The sequence below is a fragment of the Lolium rigidum genome, chromosome 3 (genome assembly GCF_022539505.1).
Source record: "Lolium rigidum isolate FL_2022 chromosome 3, APGP_CSIRO_Lrig_0.1, whole genome shotgun sequence".
Lineage (NCBI taxonomy): Eukaryota > Viridiplantae > Streptophyta > Magnoliopsida > Poales > Poaceae > Lolium > Lolium rigidum.
The window spans coordinates 88,547,150-88,570,675 of NC_061510.1; the positions used below are offsets into that span (position 1 = coordinate 88,547,150).

The 23,526-nt window shown below is 43.7% G+C and overlaps 1 protein-coding gene and 2 long non-coding RNA genes across 3 annotated transcripts; 2 read left to right on the forward strand and 1 right to left on the reverse strand.

Moving 5' to 3' along the window:
- Positions 1-2,191: 2,191 nt before the first annotated feature.
- On the reverse strand, positions 2,192-4,167 carry LOC124697372 (NHP2-like protein 1). The gene is made up of 5 exons (XM_047229977.1): positions 4,069-4,167; positions 3,801-3,921; positions 3,601-3,704; positions 2,623-2,754; positions 2,192-2,507 (listed from the first exon to the last, which is right to left on the reverse strand). Exons 1-5 carry the CDS (start codon positions 4,069-4,071, stop codon positions 2,481-2,483), a joined length of 387 nt encoding a protein of 128 aa, XP_047085933.1. The 5' UTR covers positions 4,072-4,167; the 3' UTR covers positions 2,192-2,480.
- A 1,814-nt stretch (positions 4,168-5,981) lies between these two features.
- LOC124697373 lies at positions 5,982-6,970 on the forward strand. Its single transcript, XR_007000784.1, has 3 exons — positions 5,982-6,021; positions 6,144-6,218; positions 6,721-6,970. It is a non-coding gene; the product is annotated as an uncharacterized LOC124697373 (long non-coding RNA).
- A 151-nt stretch (positions 6,971-7,121) lies between these two features.
- On the forward strand, positions 7,122-7,854 carry LOC124697374. Its single transcript, XR_007000785.1, has 2 exons — positions 7,122-7,190; positions 7,565-7,854. It is a non-coding gene; the product is annotated as an uncharacterized LOC124697374 (long non-coding RNA).
- The last annotated feature ends 15,672 nt before the right edge of the window (positions 7,855-23,526 follow it).

Sequence of the window (23,526 nt, forward strand, 5' to 3'; positions counted from 1 at the left end):
GGGGCCCGGGGAGTGGGTTACAGGCGTCAGTGGCGGTGGGTGCGGGGAGGCGGTTGGGTGTGGGGCTCGGCAGGCGGCGCGCTCTGATTGGTTGGGGTGGGAAGGGGCCCACCTGGCGGGGAGCGGGGGTGGAGTGTGCGGGTGGTACACGAAACGTGTTGGGGTGGGGCCCGCCTCGCGAACCGACCTAGAAGGAAGGCGGCACGTGGGACGCGGATTTCGCGTGGCTGCCAGCGCAGCTCGGGCTGTGTATGGTGAGCGGCGAGCCGCGTTTGCTTCTGCGGTGCCAAGCCACACAGCGCGCGGCGGCGGGGAACCCGCTCCTGTAGATCTCAGACCCGAAATTTTTCGAAAATTTGGACATCTATAGAGAGGGCTGCGTGATTTTTTTTATTTCAGGGCAGCTCTGCGAATTGTTTCCAAACGGCCAAAGATTCTACTGCAAGATGATGGGGATATATAGTCACATGATGATTGAAATCCACGAGCAGCGATGCTATCGGAATTTCGTCCGAGTAGGGTTTTACTTTTATTGCCAGTAAAAAATCAGGTCGCTTTACTGAATGAATTAGGGGTTTTACCGTGTTGAATCAGATCGAGCGATGTTTGCAACAGCCAAAACCGAGATACAGAGCAGATTTTGCAGCAGCCATGTCAGATTCCACAAATGACAGTAACAACAGGTTTCAGAATATAGATGGCTTGTTGACATGGCAAAATTACGCCAATAGGGATGGGATACCGCATACATCTCATCTGGGGGCGACTACTTAGTTCGGACACTAATAGGATACGGACTATTTTCCTCCTATGGTATGTTTGGGGCGGCGGACAAACCCCAACGTGCTAACAACGCCTTTTCAGTTTTATTTCCCCCCTTGCCGCTACGGACGTCGGGCGTTGATGTCGGCGCGTCACGTCGCCAACCGCCTCGCCGACTTCCCGCGTGGCCGCTCGGTTCTCACTTGCGTTGTCCGTTGTTTGCTGCATTAAACACTACCCGCCCGCGGCTTGTCGTTTCCCGTCATGGTTGTGGCTATAAGAAGGACGGCGCCTTCCGGCTGGATAGGCAAACGGACCCTACCAACCAGCCATACCACAAACCAATGAATCCACGTGGGCCACGATTGGCGAGATGGTGCACGAGTGTGTCCTAGAGGACGCCAATGCGGCGGCGATCGCCATAAGGAAGGTGCTCGAGGCAGAGAAGATCCCCGTGTACATGGCGAACGAGGAATGTGGGGCAGCGTTTGGGCTGTCATGGGGGCGGTGGCGCTCTTGCAGCCGAGACAGAGCAGATGGTGGAGTCACGGGCCACGATGGGGGTGACTCAGGCGACCGTGGTGGAGGCTTTGCTGGCTAAGGCCCCATTTTGCAATGGCAAAGGCTTGGGTAGCGATGGTTGTGGCACGGTAGCCCGCATGTGACGAAGGGATGAGCGAGGACGATTCCGACGGGCTCTGCCCGCATCGTTCGAGACCACCCACTGTGACGAGTTTCTCTGCCATCTCATGGTTGTGGAGCGGCAAGCCATGGTGGACATGAGGGCGGCGACCATGGCCAACAAACACGACACAATGTGTGGCTTCCTGGCGGTGGTGGAGGCGAGCGCAGCTAGCAGGAGATCATCAATTTTGAAGTGAGAAGAGAAGGATCCACTCTTCCTCGGTAAATAAACTATCAACCTTGAAAAAAGTTGGATTAATTTGATTACTACGCCAATTACAAGCGGCAACGGTGCGGGCGGAGGCTTTAGAGGCAGCAGAAAGGATAGAACCCGCTTCGACGCCTGCGTGATGCCCAGGTTCAACGCCCTAGGTGTGGGAGGCAAACCCCGACTCGTGATGCCCAGGTTCGACGCCCTAGGTGTGGGAGGCGAACCCCGACTCAGCCAGATTAACTATGTAATAAGCCTCTTATTTTGTTTTAATGAAATAAAAAAAGTTCACTTAAGTTTTAAGTTACTCATTTGCGAGACCACGAGGACCAGCACCGACAGTCCGCGCCCTCATGTACATTTCAAATAAGAGAAACCCAAAAATAATTTAGGCAACCCTTTTCCTGAGTGTACACTTCGCTGGCTGTAATCCATTTGACCTTGTGCTGCAGAATACGTCTGATATGGAAAAGATTTGACCAAGGAAAAAACCCAAAAGATAAAAACCACCACATCAAAATAGCACGCAAGCAATAGCTCCCAATTCTCAAACCATAAACCATTAGCCATTACAACATCATTTGCCGAGTCTGGGATAAAATTCAACTGCCATGATGATACATGCGTCTTATGAATTACACAAGTCACAAATAGTATAAGATGACAACGTAATGGCAGAATGATTTAACATAACTGTCTTGTAAAACATAGCTGAAAAAGCACAAAGACCTAGTAGTAGACAAAGACACCATCATCACCAGTCCAAGCCTCTGAAAACTGTGTCGCACTGAGGCCCATCACACTGAAAGGTCTTGATAAATCATCATATGAGAAGCTTCTCGATGGCATCCTGTGATTCATTCAATTGTAAACAGAATTAGATTACCGAGAGATGTGAACACTACTAACAGACAGTTTATATTGCAGTTCAGCAGATATCACAATATGTGGCCACAGTGGATCACCTTGAGATTCTGAATCGGCAGCTTCAGCTGGCTACCCTCGTTGCTAGTCACTGAACAGGCAATGACAGGCCTGGTCACTCCGCAAGCACGCCCAAGGGCTTGCTTTGAAGGGACGAAGACATATGGCACATTCTGCATCATACAACAAAGAAGCTCTGTAAGTTTTATGCCCATCCCAGAAAAGCAAATAAAAATTGTGTATGCATATGAGCAACAACTAATAAAGATGCAAAAGATTAAATCAATGAAATAAGCAGGAGTGGCAAGGAAAACTGATGTAGCAGAAGAAAGCAGGTATGACAGATAAATGCCAACTCAATTCTTCACAAAAGCTCATTAGCTCCAGTGCTGGTGTGTGATTTGCAAGGCTGAGAATCCAACTATCAACATATACACTGAATGACAAATGTCTCAATGAACTCTGCCTCGGTAATTGAACTACCAATAGAACAGGATGCAATATACATCAGGAAAGAAACAAAATTGTAGATTAACTTCCTCAGTTCCTAGATGTAAGGCAGTTCAATTTGAGCTGCCAAAACATCTTATATTAGAAACGGAGGGAGTACATCTTAAGAAACAGCCCTTCCAAATAAAAAACCCTCAATGGTCAATTCTTGCAGTAGCTAGATGCCCGTACTTATCAGCTTAAGAACAGAGCACCACACTCATCCACAATCAAAAACATCTATAAATCTCCCAACTATTGCCAGAGTCAGCAAACTCCGGCTTCCAATACTTGCAGACTGGTGGTCACCACACATGTCATATTTCTTATTCTTGTATTTTATAACGCATCTTACAGAATTAAGAGTTCAGCTGTTTTTAGTAGTCGGAAATTTTGACTAAATTTAATATTTATCAGCCTCACTATAACCATGTCCCGCAAGCTACATCATACAAATTTCATGTAATACGGTGCGCACATACACGAATTTCTATTAATACAGTGCAAGCATATAGGGTCAGAATTTCTACCTTGTCCTCGGCGAGCAACGGGAGGTGGAGGAGGATCTCGAGCGGCTCCGTGTCAGCTGCCATCACCACGAACTCTGAAATTCCCCTGTTAAGGGTCTTGGTCGCTGAGGACAAGCAGAGACACACAAATTCAAAATCACACGAACCAAAAAAAAATAACAGAATCAACAAAGGAAGTGCGCAGAAAGGGGATTAGTCACCTTCGTTGGCGCCCTTCTTGAGCTGCTTGTAGTTGGCGGCCTGCTGGACGAGGTCGAGGATCGTCATCGTCAGCTGCGAGTCGGCCAGCGGGTAGGCCTTGGGGTTCACCGTCTCCTGACTCTGCAAACCAACCAACGACAAAAAAGAGTAAGCGACCGGCGTTAAGCTCGCCCGCACGCGACGGGGCTCGATTCGATCCGCTGCGGCGAACCGGGCGGAGAAGATGAGGGAGTAGGGAGAAGGAGGAGGAGGGAGGCGGCTCGCTACCATTTTTGCTCGGCGGGTTGGTCGGCTTGGAGGCGCAGGGAGGAGGCGGCCGCCGCGGCAGGGAAGCTTGGCGCTAGGGTTTTCGGGCGGCGGGTGAATGGAGCTAGGGTTTATCGCGGGCCTGTGTTCCGCCTCATATAGCCCGTCAGGTCGGGGTTTCGACGGCTGCGATTGTCTTCATGATTCTCTTCCTTCCCCTTTTGCGTATTTGTGTCGCTCTCTTTTTCCTTGGCTCCCAAGGGCCGTCAAAGTGGGTAACGACCGTGCGGGCCACCTAGCTGATATTTTGAGTCCCGTTGGGGAAAAAAAAACTAGATACGTGATAGTACAAAGTTGGAGCAAAGTTCCCGAATTTATAATCAAAAAAATGGCATTCTAATTATTTGCCTCCGTTGAAAAAAATTGTGCTGAAATTTGTCTAGAAACCGTAATATCTAAACATGTTTTAGTGTGTAGATACATCTATAATCTACACTATTTAAAAAGGAGGAAGATGTTCCTTATTCTGCCTACCCACCGCCAATACGTCAAATGTTTTGGTCGTTCCTTCGTTTTCCTTTGTCGCGCTTCCTCCCCGTTCGCCCCGCACGGGCCTGAATGGATCAGCCCAACGAAAATAGCCCAGCGCAGGTATCCACCATTCCACCTAAGCGGCCTGGAACCCAAGCGGCAAGACCCGCAAACAGAGGCCCCGTTCCTCTTCTTCCCGAGCGATCCCTCGAGCCCCTCGATCCAAAATCTCGACAAAGAAGTTATGGCTGAGCTACGCCGCCGTCGATCCCTCCAGCCATGGAGGGACGCTTCCCTCCGGTACCAGCCACCGGTCCCCCCATCCATCGACACCTGCGGAGGCGGACGCCGGCGAGAACCGAGCAAGGACAGGTGCGTCCTCGACACCTGCAGCTATCGACATTGCGGAGGCGGACGCCGGCGTGACTTGATGCCACACCCACCCTGACGCCTACCAAGTCCTGATCGGACTTGATGCGCCACCGCCGGTAACCGTCCCACCCTCATGTCCTTCTCCTCTACCAAGGTCTTCGTCGCGCTCAGAACGCAATCCCCGTTTCTCCATTAACTCCCTAGCAAGATATGTGGAAACTATCTGTCATCCCATTATCGTCGCTCTCGCGGTCCTCGTAGCAGCCCTCATCCCATCTCCCGCCCTCCGGTGGCGTCCGGCAAGATCCTCTCGTGCTAACCGAGAAGCCACATAGCTTCTTGGTCAAGGACGACGAGGGATGGCCGGCCTTCTCGCTTGTGCGCCCATGTCGCCCTCTCGCACCGTATCCGGGTCGACGACGATGCCGCGGCCGCCGACGCGAGTAGAAGGACGCCGAGTGCCACTCCCAATGCTGAATCCAAGCTCCGATTTGGCTCTCATGGTTAGGTAATTTTCCCCTTTCGGCCTTGTTCGTTTAATCCTCAGGAGTCATGGCAAATTTTTCCAGCCCACCACAGTTGAGGTCTTAGTTTACTACCGAATCCATCCCGTTCAGAATCGATTGTACTAACTTGGTCTGGAAAAATATCATCCCCATCTAACCACTGGAAGAATTTCCATGGCGCAAGAAAGAGCGAGCAAAGGAACGGCCACCCTCCTGCTCATCGCTCCTCCGCCTCATCTTGCAAGCCTCTTCTTTTCTTTTTGTTTGTTATTTGGTCCCTGACGAAATTATTTCTTTATGCAGGTTAGATTTGTTTCAGAGGTCAGGGTGAGGAGGGGATGAAATGCTTGCCGCGATTCCCATCTCTCCGAATTCAGATGGATTCATATATGCATATTATAAGCCTGCACCATCCCTGTTGTTTGCTTTTCATTGTTCCTTCTCCTCATGAAGGCATCTGCTGTTGTTATTGCAGTGGTGGTACATAGATGACATGTCATATTCTTTAACCCGTGCTTAGAACCAAAGCAAGCAACTGCTTGATATGAAAATAAAGAATTGCCAGGTTAACTAAGCAATTTTATGTATTTAATTGTTAAATTTTCCTAGAAGTATTCGCTCCTTAATTGCACCATGGTATGATCAATCTACACCCAGTTATTTGTTTGCTTTTTTGTATGCCGGCAGTGATTGCACAAGAGTTTCTCTAGGAAACTGACTGTTCATTCCACATCTTGGTTGATTAAGCAAATCCTTCCAAAGGTTGGTGCTGTGTCGATCCCTTAGCTTGTGGGTTTCTCTCTATTTATGAACCAGATAAGTTGTGCTCTTCGTTTTCTGGGCAGTTTAGTAGTGGTTCCATTCTCTCCCCAAAGCTAAATTGCACAGGTTTTATTATTGTTATTAGCAGTGTAGTGCGTCCTTGCAAATCAGACAGTTTTGCATTTTGTTCACCTTTTCTTGATAAGAAGCATATCAAGGCTTCTACTGAATATCAACACAAACGAGTTATGGGCTTTCTCAACTTACAATATTTACAATATTTGTTAGCATAGCAGTGTAAACTGAGCCGTTGAGGACCCAAGCAAAGCATCATAAGGACCACTCATAGTCGCATTATCCCAATTTCTATAAAGACACAATGTTTTACCCATGGTTTTAAAGGCATTGCTTAGGCGTCGCCTAGGCGACGCTTAGGCGTCCAAGCGCTCCCCCTTCGCCTGACTGCCCCATCTAAAAATATTTTCTGTTTTGTGCTTGCTAGGTGCTTGATGAAATTCTGGTACGAGATATGGGTCCATGGAGAACTCCTTCCTCGCCATCGGCCTCCTCTCCGATGCTCGGCTCTAGGTGCACTTGCCATCCGTCAAACAAGCCTGCCATCCATCCATCTTTCCTCGCTGTACCGAACACCCCATCTGCTCCCTTTCCTTCCTCCATCGACGACGCCGCCCAGGCCTCCACCATCCCCAACAGATGCCCCTCCAGCACCAACGAGCTTCTTCTCCACCTCGAGCACCACGGAGATTCCTCCCCTCCCACAAAACTACCGGCGCCCTCCCATGTCGAATCAAGAACTAGGGTTCCCAGTCAAAAATCCTAGACCAATCTACGGATGGCGGCCGGGGCAAAGTTTGGCCGCCAAAGGTGCAGCGTGGGTGTCCGGCAAGGAGGTGGAGACCAGCTGTTCCGAGGCCAAGGCGGTGGTTGAAGGTCATCATATGTTCATAGAAGGTATTTTTGATTGTACATAATAATCTGTCATAAATGCAACTGCATGAAATTGCAAGAGGCGGAGAACTACTCCATGTCTCCATGTTTATCGCTCCAGTTTCTTCTGTCAAGGCATGACACAGCCACCATTGTCTCTAACTAACATATTTTCCATGCTGCATTATTGCGTGTATTAAAATAGTATACCTGATTATTGTTTTCCTTATTTGCCCAAGGAGTATGTCAGCATTTGGATGTGTCATACTCAAAAAATCTCATACAGTATAAAGTTAAACCATTTTTTGTGCAAATTGCTTCCTTTTATTTGTTCAGTCAATATATAGTGTTTCGCACTATATCATGCTTGTTAAATAAATTATTTTCTATACTTTCAGATCGGTTGTGGTGCTGGTAGCATGAATTGTACGAGTTGTCAGAGCCTTTCTCAGAATCACAGGACACCACTCATTTGAGCTATGCTATCAACACAGGTTTGCTTCTTTGAATGGTGATGATGATTGATGTCCATTTCATACAGTTTACACAAAAAAATGTAGGCAGTCCATGCCACAGGATTGAGTTTAATTCTAACCATGACATTCTTGCAATCAAGTATTTTAGAACGTTTCTAAACCATCAAGTGGCTGGGCGGGCTTGTTTTGTCGCGGCTTTGGTAGGTTTACTATGTCGATGGAATGGTTCTCTCTTTCTTATGAGTATTTACTATGTCGCGGCTTTAGAAAAGAATGTTCATGGATGCCTATTCTAAGTGGAACCGAGAAGGACAAAAACCTATTAGTGCTATCAGCCTTCCTGATGACGACACTATCTATACACTATTAGATACTCTGCAATAATCTTTGCAACCTGTCTACGCCGTTGCAACCTTATGAAAATATTCTAATATATCTGAAATATGAAAGTTCAAACCGCTCTATATGCTACTACCGAATCTGTTGATTGTCTTTTGTTTGGTCAAGCCACCAGTTATTCCTGGGGTCATATCATTGTTGTCATTTTGAGCAGATCCTTGCTGGGAGGTTGGTCAGATATCTCACCCTTGCAGAATTTTTCAGCTGTACTTACGCAAAAGAGAGGCCACCCCTGATCATATTTAGAGGGGTAATACTGTTCACATTCTTGTCGAAAATCATGGTAACACGATAAGTGCTTCCAAAAGAGAACACAGTAATTGTCAAATAATCATTTTTGGAATCATGGTTATCCTGAAAAGATATGAGTTATCTTGTTATTTTGCAGTCTTGCAGGCAACTCAAAGTGTATGTACCTCTTTATTTATAGTCCCACTCCCTATGTTGTTTGTCTTCTGCGAAATGGAAGTTGCATCTCTACTGCATCCATTGTCACGTGTTTGGAGAAGTAAATGTCTTGGCTGTGAAAATTATAGAAGGAATAAGCTATATAATCCGTCTAATATTGTCAGGATTAATTGGGTGAAATGCAGGAACTAGATGATTGTGTGTCTATGTAATGGCGGAACGACAATACAGGTGAAGCTGAGCTAAGTAGCTGTTGTTAAAGGAGAAGAATGATTATGTGAGTAAGAGAGAGACTGTGTGATGGTGTAAACAGTAGAGGTGAAGCTAAGCTGGCGTAGAATTATCTTAGGATTTTAAATATTATGCTTGCTTTTAAATTTTAAGATCTTCTAATATCTTTTTCATGACTGTTTTTAATTGATTATTTTGAAATATAATCATCATTATCTCAACAAATTGCATCATGCAAATTCTGTAATGACGTAAGTCATGTGTGGTGTGTGGATGTTGAACTTGACGAAATATAGGACGAGAGATATTTTCTTAATATTTTTGAACATGTATTTACTTAGGTAATAGGATACTTATTATGTATGAAATTATTGTTGTAAAAGACAACTCTACCTACTACTTATTAGTTATTACTACTATTTTTCGGATTCACATGATATATTTCAAAACAATATTTATTTATTCAAGCTAAAATAGAGTGAAACATGAAAGAAATTAGTAACTCAAATTTGAAAAGAAGTCGCTTGTTTGTGGATCGTGCGATTTTATGCACACGTTTAGGCCATATAACTTATTTATTTAAGTAGCTAATTAAATCACTCGGGTAAAAGGTAAAATAATAATAATTTGATTAAAGACAAGTAGGATTTCAAAGACATGTGTTATTATATTTATAAATATTAAACTGTTGTTTGAACTAATCAGGAAAAAAGTATTCCTTCAGTTATGATGGTCCAGAACACAGGTATGAGACTTACCGCGAAAGAGTAAGAAGAAAACCTACAACCACATAGATGCATAACAATAATGTCCTTTATTGCGTTCAATATTATCATGTTGTAGTACATTATGATATCTTGGATTTGTTTTAAATTTTTATAGTAAGTAGTGAATTATATATGTGCATTGAGAAATAAAATTTTAAGATCCCGTTGCAACGCACGGGCATTTATACTAGTTTAGAAAAAGTTAAAGGCTTATTTTAGGATGAGCTAATTACATCTCGGCTACAACAACTTGCACCTCATGTGCAAATTAGTACATTAAGTTGCATACTGGGAAGCCGGAGTACATCAACTTGTAAATTCGAATCAGATCAGTACCAGCCTATCGGGCTCTGCCACGTGTGATGACACGGTCACGATTGGAAACTGCTCTGGTCTCAGAAATCTTTGACAAACTGATACGTCTCCGACGTATCGATAATTTCTTATGTTCCATGCTACTTTATTGATGATATCTACATGTTTTATACACATTATATGTCATTATTATGCGTTTTCCGGAACTAACCTATTGACGAGATGCCGAAAGGCCAGTTGCTGTTTTCTGCTATTTTTGGTTTCAGAAATCCTAGTAAAGAAATATTTTCGGAATCGGACGAAATAAAGACCGAGGACCTTATAATTCCCGGAAGCTTCCAGAGCACCGGAGAAAGACGAGAGGCGAGCCAGGGGGCCCCACACCACACCCCGGCGCGGCCCAGGGGGGGCGCCCCCCTGTGGTGTGGGCAGCCCGTGGCCCCTCCGACTCCCTCTCTTCGCCTATTTAATCGTCTCTGACCTAAAAACACCGACGGAGAAGACGAGACCCGAGAAAACCTTCCAGAGCCGCCGCCATCGCGAAATCAAGATTCGGGGGACAAAGTCTCGTTCCGGCACCTCGCCGGACGGGGAATTGCCCCCGGAGTCATCTCCACCGCCGTCTCCACCGCCATCTTCACCGCCATCGCTGTCTCCATGATGAGGAGGGAGTAATTCACCCCGGGGCTGAGGGCTCTACCGTAGCTATGTGGTTAATCTCTCTCTCCGTACTCCAATACAATGATCTCATGAGCTGCTTTACATGATTGAGATCCATATGATGAGCTTTGTATCGCTACTAGTTGTGTGCTACTCATGTGATGTTATTAAAGTAGTCTATTCCTCCTGCATGGTGTAAAGGTGATTAGTGTGTGCACCGGGTGGTTCTTGTCGTAGGCTATGATCATGATCTCTTGTAGATCGTGGAGTTAATTGTCATTATGATAGTGTTGATGTGATCTATTCCTCCTTCATAGTGTAATGTGGACAGTGCGTGCGCTATGTTAGTTCTTGGTTTATTTTGCAATGATCTATTATGCTCTAAGGTTACTTAAACATGAATATCGAATGTTGTGGAGCTTGTTAACTCCGGCATTGAGGGTTCGTGTAATCCTACGCAACGAATGATGTTCATTATCAAACAAGAGTGTATGTAGCACATATGAGAAGAAGTATTTATTATGCGATCAATGTTGAGAGTGTCCACTAGTAAAAGTATGATCCCTAGGCCTTGTTTCCAATACTGAAAACACCGTTTATTTATCGTTACGTTGCATGTTTACTCGCTGCCATATTTTATTCAGATTGCTATTACCACTCATATACATCCATACTACTTGTATTTCACTATCTCTTCGCCGAACTAGTGCACCTATACATCCGACAAGTGTATTAGGTGTGTTGGGGACACAAGAGACTTCTTGCTTTGTGGTTGCGGGGTTGCATGAGAGGGATATCTTTGACCTCTTCCTCCCCGAGTTCGATAAACCTTGGGTAATCCACTTAAGGGAAACTTGCTCGCTGTTCTACAAACCTCTCGCTCTTGGAGGCCCAACACTGTCTACAAGAATAGAAGCACCCGTAGACATCAAGCACTTTTTCACGGCGCCGTTGCGGGGAGGAAAGGTAAAAGGCACTCATACTTCGGTTCCAGGTAACAGTACTTTTCTGGCGCCATTGTGTGTGTGCTCGAAGCTATTTCCTTTAGACTCTGCAATTGCATCTTTTTGTTTCTTGTTTTTATTTTTCACTAGTTAGGCATAATGGAAAACAACAAAAAAATTAGTGAGCTTTTTAATCTTTTTCCTGATTTAGAATTGTTTGATACAAAAATTAAAAAACCTATGGAACCTTATTTACATGATAATAGCAATGTTATTAGTATGAATGCGATTACTGGCTAATGCTATGAAGAAGTCTAAGCTTGGGAAGCTAGTTTACATAAAAATAATCTTTTTTGCTCCTCCAGCTTTAGAAGAAATATTTTGCTCGATGATGCTTTATCTCCCATATGCGATAACTCTAATGATGCTTCGATATTTTAAATCCACCTGCTGAAAGTATTCCGTATAAAATACCTATGGAAATTATTGAACGTGTTATGGATAACCGCTATGAAGGGGATGGAACTGTCCATCCTAGGAATCATTCTATCGTTTTTGCATGAATTATGCGGGTTATTCAAGTGTGCGAGTATTTCAATGGATGAAGTTAGAAAGAAATTATTTGTTATGTCGCTATCCGGTGAAGCGGCGCATTGGTATAAACTATTGAAGGACAGAGCGCTCTCTTGATTGGAAGGATATTGTGCCTCTATTTTATTCCAAGTTCTATCCTCCAAGTGAAATTCACAAAGATCGAAACCATATATATAATTTTTGGCCTCATGATGGAGAGAGTATTGCCCAAGCATGGGAGAGATTGAAGACTTTAATGCTCAAATGCCCCAATCATGAGCTTCCAGGTAATATCATCATTGATAATTTCTATGCAAGACTTTCTTTTCAAGATAAGACCTTGCTGGATACTACTTGTTCTGGATCATTCACGAACAATAAAGAAGAGTTTAAAAGGGACCTTCTTGATCGGATTAAGGAGAACGCTGAAGATTGGGAGAACGACAAAGGTAAAGAGTCAGGTATAAATTATGATTATGAATGCATTGAAACTTTCATGGATAGTGGTAAATTTCGAAATATGAGTGCTAATTATGGTCTTGACTCTCAAGTTGCTGCAAATCTTTATAAAGCTTTTGCTTCTCACATTGAATTGCCTAGGAAGAATTTTGATAAGTATCATGAACCTTTTAAAGACGCTTGCATGAAGAATGAAATTGTTGTTAATGATTGCAATAAGCGTGCTCAAACTCCTAAGAATGCTATTTCCTATAAGCATGTTAATTTTTGTGGAATACATAGACCTTGTGGAATTAATCAAATAGAAGATGAATATTGTATCCATCACAGAAATGAAAAAACTAGAAAGTGGTCTAGAGCTCTAGATGATCTTGGAGAAAAAGTGTGTGCCCTCTATCCTTTTATTTGTGAACTTTGCCATAGAGTTGGTCATTTTAATTTTCAATGCTCCTCCAATGATAATTCGAACCCCATGAGTGCTGCAAATTTGTATTGTGATGATGAAATAATTCCTAATCAGCATGATGAACTTACCTTATTTTTGAAGTGTGAAGAACTGTCGAGAAAAATCTCTTTGTTACAAATAAGTGATCTTGATATTGATGATGTCCTGCATGGGTGTTTTTCTTATTGCATTAATAATAGCCATACAAATACTTACATACAAAATATTTTAGAAGATGACACCTTGCCAAAATATGATAGGACCGTTGTGTGTTTTCAATTAATTAATGAAAAGGAAGGATCCTCCCAAGTTTCTTCTATTGTTTCTAAAAGTAAATCAGGTTATGCGGACAAGCCACCCTTCAAGCCTCTTCCTCCTAAAGAAGGAAGCGAGGAGAGGGAAGAAGAGAAGAAGAAGAAGAAGAAGAAGAAGGGAACGAAGAAGAAGAAGAAGAAGAAGAAGAAGAAGAAGAAGGAGAATAAAAAGAAAGAGGTAACGGCGTATCCCCGCGTGAATGAGATAACGCTAGGTAACCGTAAGTATGTTGCTCCTAATGATTATTGTGATAATGAATCTGAATACGATGATCTTCCTATGCCCTTTACATACATTAGCGATCATGATTTGAATGAGCATACTACTTTTGATATTACAAATCTCACGGGAAACTAATTCTGAAGATGATAATAATTGCCATAGTGTCGGTACTATCCATGCTTCCTCCTATAATGATATAGAAAGCTCTAAGCTTGGGGAAGAGGTGTTTGAAAATCCTTTTGCTACTTGGTCATTATGTTCTTGATACACCTCCTTCTAATAACAATGATGGTATGGTCATAGATAAACCGACTGTGAAAGATAACTATTCTATTTCTTATGATGACACCTGTGCCTCCGATCTTTGATGATTATTATAAAGAATGCTATGATATAGGTTATAACTATCCTTATGAAACTTGTCATAGTCATGATTGGATTACCAAAAACAATTCTTTTAATATGCAACTTGTTTACCATGTTCAAATTCTTGATAATAATCTTGCTCCAATTACTATTAATGAGAATAACTCTTCTTATGCCAAAATTAATGATACTTCTATGCATATGAACCATGATAAGAATGTTTTAAGTGACGGGTATATGGTGGATTTCATCAATGATGCTACTGAAAGTTATTATGAGAGAGGGAAATATGGTTATATGCATCTTAATAATATTAAGTTTCCCCTCTTTATGTTGAGAATCTTTAAGTTACTCGTGTTTTATCCTCTTATGCTTGTCACTTTGCTCTTCGTGAATTCATTTGTGTATAAGATTCTTCTGCATAGGAAGCATGTTAGGCTCAAATGTGTTTTGAATTGCCTCTTGAAGCTCTCTTTTGCTTCAAATACTATTTCTTACGGGAGCATCACCAAAATTGCTGAGCCCATCTTAATGGCTATAAAGAAAGAACTTCTTGGGAGATAACCCATGTGTTTATTTTGCTACAGTACTTTTATTTTGTATTTGAGTCTTGGAAGTTGTTTACTACTGTAGCAACCTCTCCTTATCATGTTTTTTTGCCAAGTAAAGTTTCTATGCTAAAGTTGATGTTATATTTGGGATCGCTGCGCAGAAACAGCATTGCTGTCTGTCACGAATCTGGGAACAGGCCTCTGTAGAAAATTCAAAAAAATCTGCCAATTTACGAGCGTGATCCTCAGATATGTACGCAACTTTCATTAGTTTTGAGTTTTTCCATTTGAGCAAGTCTGGTGCCAGCTTTAAATTCGTCTTTACGGACTGTTCTGTTTTTGACAGATTCTGCCTTTTATTTCGCATTGCCGCTTTTGTTAAGTTGAATGAGTTTCTTTGTTCCATTAACTTTCAGAAGTTTTATGCAATGTCCAGAAGTGAAAAGAATGTTTGTGTCACCTCTGAACATGTGAATTTTTGATTATGCACTAACCCTCTAATGAGTTTGCTTGAAGTTTGGTGTGAAGGAAGTTTTCAAGGGTCAAGAGAGGAGGATGATATACTACGATCAAGAAGAATAAAAAGTCTAAGCTTGGGGATGCCCCGGTGGTTCATCCCTGCATATTTCAAGAAGACCCAAGCATCTAAGCTTGGGGATGCCCAAGGCATCCCCTTCTTCATCGACAAAGTATCAGGTTCCTTCTCTTGAAACTATATTTTTATTCGGTCACATCTTATGTACTTTAATTGGAGCGTCTGTATGTTTTTGTTTTTGTTTGAATAAATGATTGTTTGGGAGAGAGACACGCTCCGCTGGTTCGTATGAACACATGTGTTCTTAGCTTTTAATTTTCATGGCGAAGGTTGAAACTGCTTCGTTAATTGTTATATGATTGGAAAAGGGAAATGCTACATGTAGTAATTGGCGTAATGTCTTGAATAATGTGATACTTGGCAATTGTTGTGCTCATATAGATCTTGTTTAAGCTCTTGCATCATGTACCTTGTACCCATTAATGAATAATTACATAGAGCTTGTTAAAATTTGGTTTGCATGATTGGTCTCTCTAAGTCTAGATATTTTCTGGTTGAGGTGTTTGAACAACAAGGAGACGATGTAAAGTCTTATAATGCTTACAATATGTTTATATGTGAGTCTTGCTGCACCATTTTATACTTGAGTTTGCTTCAAATAACCTTGCTAGCCTAAACCTTGTATAGAGAGGGAATACTTCTCATGCATCCAAATACTTGAGCCAATATTCATGCCATTTGTGTCCACCATACCTACCTACTACATGGTATTTCTCCGCCATTCCAAAGTAAATTGCTTGAGTGCTACCTTTAAACAAATTCAAAAGTTATTACCTCTTATTTGTGTCAATGTTTTATAGCTCATGAGGAAATATGTGGTGTTTATCTTTCAATCTTGTTGGGCAACTTTCACCAATGGACTAGTGGCTTCATCCGCTTATCCAATAATTTTGCAAAAAGAGCTGGCAATGGGATTCCCAGTCCCAAATTAATTAACAAAAATAGACACTCCTCCATGGTATGTGATTGTTGGACGGCACCCGAAGGATTCGGTTAGCCATGGCTTGAGAAAGCAAAGGTGGGGAGGAGTGTCATCATAATAAAACTAAAATTAAAAGGCACTCCTTCGTGGTATGAGATTGTTGGCGAGGCACCCGAGGATTCGGTTAGCCATGGTTTGTGAAAGAAAGGTTGGAAGGAGTGCCACCCAAAAATAAAATAAAATGGGAGCCGCTCTTTGAAGGTTTGTTTGGCAAGGGGGTTAGAGTACCCGCTACCATTCGTTGACAACAACAAACACCTCTCAAAACTTTACTTTTATGCTCTCTATATGTTTTCAAAATCAAAGCTCTAGCACAAATATAGCAATCGATGCTTTCCTCTTTGAAGGGCCATTCTTTTACTTTATTGTTGAGTCAGTTTACCTTTTCTTTCTATCTTAGAAGCAAACACTTGTGTAAATTGTGTGCATTGATTCTTACATGTTTACCTATTGCACTTGTTATATTACTTTGTGTTGACAATTATCCACGAGATATACATGTTAAAGTTGGAAGCAACCGCTGAAACTTATATCTTCCTTTGTGTTGTTTCAAAGCTTTCTACTAAGAATTTATTGCTTATGAGTTAACTCTTATGCAAGACTTATTGATGCTTGTCTTGAAAGTATTATTCATGAAAAGTCTTTGTTATATGATTCATTTGTTTACTCATTATCTTCATCATTGCTTCAAATCTCTCGCATTCATCTCATGTGCTTTACAATAGTATGATCAAGGTTATGATGGCATGTCACTTAAGAAATTATCATTGTTATCGTTTTACCTCGCTCGGGACGAAGCAGTAACTAAGCTTGGGGATGCTGATACGTCTCCGACGTATCGATAATTTCTTATGTTCCATGCTACTTTATTGATGATATCTACATGTTTTATACACATTATATGTCATTATTATGCGTTTTCCGGAACTAACCTATTGACGAGATGCCGAAAGGCCGCTGTCGTTTTCTGCTGTTTTTGGTTTCAGAAATCCTAGTAAAGAAATATTTTCGGAATCGGACGAAATAAAGACCGAGGACCTTATAATTCCCGGAAGCTTCCAGAGCACCGGAGAAAGACGAGAGGGGAGCCAGGGGGCCCCACACCACACCCCGGCGCGGCCCGGGGGGCGCCCCACTGTGGTGTGGGCAGCCCGTGGCCCCTCCGACTCCCTCTCTTCGCCTATTTAATCGTCTCTGACCTAAAAACACCGACGGAGAAGACGAGACCCGAGAAAACCTTCCAGAGCCGCCGCCATCGCGAAATCAAGATTCGGGGGACAGAAGTCTCTGTTCCGGCACGCCGCCGGGACGGGGAATTGCCCCCGGAGTCATCTCCACCGCCGTCTCCACCGCCATCTTCACCGCCATCGCTGTCTCCATGATGAGGAGGGAGTAATTCACCCCCGGGGCTGAGGGCTCTACCGTACTATGTGGTTAATCTCTCTCTCTCTCTGTACTCCAATACAATGATCTCATGAACTGCTTTACATGATTGAGATCCATATGATGAGCTTTGTATCGCTACTAGTTGTGTGCTACTCATGTGATGTTATTAAAGTAGTCTATTCCTCCTGCATGGTGTAAAGGTGATTAGTGTGTGCACCGGGTGGTTCTTGTCGTAGGCTATGATCATGATCTCTTGTAGATCGTGGAGTTAATTGTCATTATTGTAAGGGTATTTTACCCTTATCCATTATTTTGGTAACAATGACACCGTGCTAGTGTATTTGGACTAATACATGACTGCAAGATTATTCCCAGGTATTAGCCAAAGAGGTATAAAGGTGTATCAATGGAAGAAGAAGGCAATGGAGACCCCCCAATTCGACGAAAGAATCAACAGGATTTTCTCGTGTCCGGCCGGTCATCGGCCCGGCCGGACCGGCCCGGCACCGGCCAGCCCCGGTCCGAACCGGCTCCGGCGCTTGTGCCATCGGGCAGGATCCAGTAAAGGAGGGAAGCCCTCCAGTCGTCGCCCGGTCCCCAGCCCGGTTTGGACCGGCGTATCCGGTCAAGGGCCCGGTCGGACCGGGCTGCCGACCGGCTGCCCCGGCACCAACCGGATTCCGCGCTTGTGCCATCCGGGCGCATTCCAGTAAGCCAAGAAGCTCCTCCGGTCAAGCTCCGGTCCCTGCTCCGGTTGAAACCGGCCGGCCCGGTCGTGAGCCCGGTCTGACCGGACTGTGCACCGGACGGCCCGGCGCCAAACCCGGTCAACCGGCTTCCTCGAAGAAAATCTGATGTGGCAAGTTGTCCAACGGCCAGATTTTGAAGACCACTATAAATACCCCTTCTTCTACCTTGGAAGGGTTAGGCACTACACTACAAGCTGTTCTTGAGCTCCTTCTTCCATGCTCCATTGTTAGAAACACCAAAAGCCTCAGATCTCCCTCCTCCTCCACCCAAACTCAAATCCCTCCGGGGAAACGATAGAGGAGGACCCGATCTACCGTTCTACCAAGCCAAATCTTATTCCCCCTTGTATTCATCAAGAAGCTTGCTTCCTAGGGTTCCTTGGAAACCCTAGGTGGGCAAGAGGAGTCCGGAAGCATCCGAGCCGTGGATCTGCTCCGGGCAAGATTGTGAAGGTTTGGAGGCTACCTCAAAGTCTACCACAAGTGAGAGAGCTATTCCTTCGTGGGATAGGCTCCGGAGAATAGGGTGAGCCTTCGTGGCGCGGGGAATCCTTCGTGGGACCTCCACTCCTCCAAACGTGACGTACCTTGTTGCAAAGCAAGGGAACACGGGAATACATCCTCGTCTCCGCGTGCTATCGGTTATCTCTAACCGAACTCCTTACTTGTGATTTAATCGCTCGTGAGAGCCTTCGTGCTCGAGTTAGTTGTATCCTCATATAGGTTGCTTCACCTAGTTTGCATTAGGCTCACCTTTATATTCCGCAAAGCCTAATATTGCAAAGAAAGAATTAAAATCCGTAGAAAACTATTTACCCCCCTGTAGGTTTACCATCTCTATACTTTCAATTGGTATCAGAGCCTGGACTCTTTTTAAGGGCTTCACCGCCTTAAGAGTGAGATGGAAAAACTATTCGAGGGTCTAGATGATGACTCTAACCTTTCGGTTAAAGAAATGAAATCTAGACTCTTGGCATATGATGCCGAGAGGAAGAAAAAGGAGGATGAACTACAAAGCCAAATGGCAGTAAATGTCCGTCATGCTTAAGAACCTAACTACCGGAGGAGCTCCTAGTGGGGCTTCGGGTTCTAAGGAATCCTACCGTGAAGTTAACCATGACTATCCTAGAAACACTTCACCCATGCCTCATATAAACCATAGTGGGACCGTTCCCCATTTTGATGGAACTCACTTTCCACATTGGAAATCTTCTATGGAATCTCATATTCGCATGCTGCAAGTGTGGAGCTATGGGAGATCATTCTTCATGGATACCGGGAGCCACAAGATCCCGTTCGGTTGACCTCCACCGAGTTCTACAACCGTCAACTCAATGCATCCGCACGTGACAAGATTAGAAGTGGCATCAACCGCAAGCTTCTAGATCAAGTTGATGACATTGTCTCCGCTAAAGAGTTGTGGGATCGAATCGTAGTACTCCAAGAGGGAACCGATTTGATCCAATCATCTCTCTATGAGACCGCAAAGCAAGAGGCCTACCAGTTCATGATTCGAGATGGAGAATCCGTATTCGATGCCTATGCTAGGCTTGGTGCTCGAAAGTAAGGATCAAGGGACTTGGTGGTGAGAAGTACAATGACGGATTCGAGATGAACGAAGCCTTCATAAAATCCAAGGTCATTGCTATGATTGCCGTCAAACAAGAAGACACCAACATTGGACTCCACTTGCAAATCATGACCAAGAGTGCCGATCTCAACTCCGATGATCTTGTCTCCTATGTGGTCTGCCAATGAAAACATGGCCAAAGCCGGAAAGAGGCTCAAGGCAATGAACCGTGTTGATGAAGCCTCACACAACCATGAAGCGTCACACAACCTTGCTCTCAAGGCTAGAGCTGACCATGGAGGAGAAGAAGCATATGAAATTGAGGAAGATGAGGAGATGACCTCAACTAGTGACATCGCTACCGACTTTGCCTTCTTTGCTAAGAAGTACAAGGGAAAGTTGCCAATGCTCCTCAATGACAAGAAGAAGAAGAGAACTTGCTACAATTGTGATGAAGAGAGCCACTTTGCAAATGAGTGCCCTTATGAGAAAAGGGTAGACAAGCCAAAGTTCATCAAAGGGGTCAAGCCAAGATTGAAGCCAAACCCAATCAATGACCGATACAAGAAGAACAAGGGAAGAGCATTTGTTGGGGCCGAGTACTTGTCCGATGAAGAAGAGGAAGATGAGGAGAAGGAGGCCGGAGTGGCCGGCTTGGCTTTCTCTAAGCCCGGGTCACTCTTCACATATGACTACTCCAAGGATTACTCCACGGAGAATGATGTTGGCTCTTCCTTTATGGCAAGAGTAACTCAAGATGATGACTCCGACGACTCTTCCTCATCTACAACCATTGGCTCTTGTCTTATGGCAAGAGAAACCAAGGTAATGGAACCCCCACCTTCTTTGTCTAGTGTCCTTGACAATGAAGCTGAAAATCAAGATGAATTAACTGTGCTTAAGGAACTTTACAATGTTAGATGCACCCTTCGTGGTGAAGCTCTTGTCAAATTTGATTTCTTGATGGACTCTCTCAAAGAAAAGGATGAGTCCATTGAGGAATTAGAATATCATTTGAATGATAAGGAAAGGAGATTCAATCTCCTAAGACAAGAGCTAAAAACCGAAAGGTGCATATCCCAAGGTCTTAAGCAACAAATTGAAACTTATGAACTAGATAAAGTTAAGGACCTTGAAACTATTAAAAGGGCTCAATTATTGACCCAAGAGCTTAATGCATCAAAGGAGGAACTTGAAGTTGCTCATGCTTCTCTCACTAGGGATCTTGACCACCTTGAAAGAGCTAACAAGCTTGTCAAGGATGAGCTCAAGAAACTTGGAAAGAACCATGACCTACTCCAAGAATCCTACTCTAAAGCTCTTGAATCAATGAATGATTCTATTGTTGATAAAAATGTTGCTAGTTCCTCCACCACCTTTACTAGCGAGCATGCTAAGCTTGTTGCGGAACATGTTCGTTTACAAGAGGAACTATCTTTGCATGTTGAGACCAATACATATCTTGAATCTTTGGTAACCAAATATGGTCTCAACTATTATCCTAATGAATCGGCTTGTGAGCAAGCAACTACTCTTGAGGAGAATGTTAGGTTGAAGAAAGAACTTGCCAAGTTCACCACAACCAAGAGTAAGATGGGATTGGATGATCTTTTGAGTAAGCAAAGGTCAAACAATCAAAAGTATGGTCTTGGGTATACTCCCAAGCCTTACAAGAAGAACAACTACAAGAAAGAGAAGCCCGCTCAAGAAAAGAACAAGAAGGTCACTAATGTTGGCAAAGCCCCAAAGGGCAAAGCCACTAGTGGTGACCGCACGGGGCCAAACAATCACTATGCTTTATTTGTTGATTATTATGGTGATGTTTATGCTAACTATGTTGGTCCTCGTAATGGCTATGCTTATAGAGGGTACTCGATTTGGGTACCAAAAGATCTTGTTGCCATGACTAGGGAACCCATTAATCAATGGGTTCCTAAATCCTCTACTTGATTTTGTAGGGGTATTCCTCCGGTGGTCCAAAATGGGTGTTTGATAGTGGATGCACCAATCATATGACCGGAGGAAGAGGTGTGCTTGACCAATTCATTGAAGATATTAACAAGAAGTCAAGCATTACCTTTGGTGACAACTCAAAGGGAAAGGTACTTGGGTATGGCAAGGTGGCAATCTCTAAGGACTTGTGCCTTGAGACGGTCATGCTTGTTGAACACCTTGGTTATAACTTGCTTTCTATATATCATCTTGCCGATGCCGGTTACAATTCATATTTTACTAAGTATTATGTGCAAGTCTTTAGGAGTGACAATCTCAAATTGGTCCTTGTTGGATATGTGGAGAACAACCTTTACGTGGTTGACCTCTCGAAAGAGAGCCCATCTCCCTCCACATGTCTAATGGCGGCCAAGCATGACGAAGGTTGGTTGTGGCATCGCCGCCTTGGTCATGTTAACATGAGGAATCTTAAACAACTCCTAAAGGGCGAGCACATTGTTGGACTAACCGACATTTCTTTTGAGAAAGATCGTGTATGCAGTGCATGTGTAGCGGGAAAACAACTCAAGAAGAAACATCCTATCAAGAGTATCGTCACCACATCTAGGCCTTTGGAGCTCCTTCATTTGGATCTCTTTGGGCCATCACATTATGATACTCTTGGTGGGAGCAAGTATGGACTTGTCATTGTTGATGATTACTCAAGATACTCTTGGGTCTTTCTCCTTAAGTCTAAGGATGAGACCCATAGGGAGTTCATCACCTTCGCCAAGAAAGCTCAACGTACATATGAATCCGAGATCAAGGCGATTAGGACCGACAATGGCACCGAGTTCAAGAACTACACTATGCAAGAGTTTGTTGATGATGAGGGCATCAAGCATGAGTTTTCAGCTCCATATACCCCTCAACAAAATGGTGTTGTTGAAAGGAAGAACCGGACTATCATTGAGATGGCAAGAACCATGTTGAGTGAATTCAACTCACCCCACAACTTTTGGGGAGAAGCCATCTCTACAGACTGTCCACTACTCCAACCGGCTCTTCCTCCGCCCCCTCCACAACAAAACTCCATATGAGCTTCTCACAGTAACAAGCCTAATGTCACGTACATTCGTGTCTTTGGATGCAAATGTCTTGTTAAGAACAATAAAGGGAAGCTTGGTAAATTTGAAACTAGAACTATAGAGGGCATTTTTGTTGGATATGCGGAGAACTCTCACGCCTATAGATACTACAACCGGTCCACTCGGGACTATTGAAGTATCTTGTGACGTGGTGTTCTTGGAGGATAATGGCTCCCAAGTGGAGCAAGTTGTTCCATGTGTTGCGGGTAATGATGATGATCCATCTAGTGCCATCAAGCATATGGGCATTGGACACATCCGGCCCATGGAGGTTCATAATGATGATCAAGATGATGGAGTAGAAGTATCAAGCTCACCTCAAGTTGAGTCTAGCTCAACTCAAGTTGAACCATCAAGTGCAACCCAAGATGTATCCTCCACTCAAGATAAGCCACATCCCGAAGAACAAGAAGAAAGTCCTCAACCCACTGAGCAAGATCATGATGATGATCAAGAAACATCTTCAACTCATGTTCAAGCTCAAGTTGTACCTCATGATCAAGTATTAGCAAGAGATGAATTCATTGATCATGAAGGAACCATTCGGAAGATCAAGGCGGCTACAAGGGCAAGTGACATGAAAGTGGATCTTGTCCTTGGTAGCATCTCCAAAGGAGTGGTAACTCGTAGACACCATGCACTACTTATGACTTATTGTCAACACCATGCTTTTGTGTCTAGTTTTGAGCCACTTAAGGTACATGAAGCCTTGGTTGATCCGGATTGGGTCATTGCCATGCAAGAAGAATTGGAGTGTTTCACCCGCAATGAAGTATGGTCTCTAGTTGAGAGACCCAAGGATCATCGCATCAATGTCATTGGGACCAAATGGGTGTTCAAGAACAAGCAAGATGAGGATGGCATTGT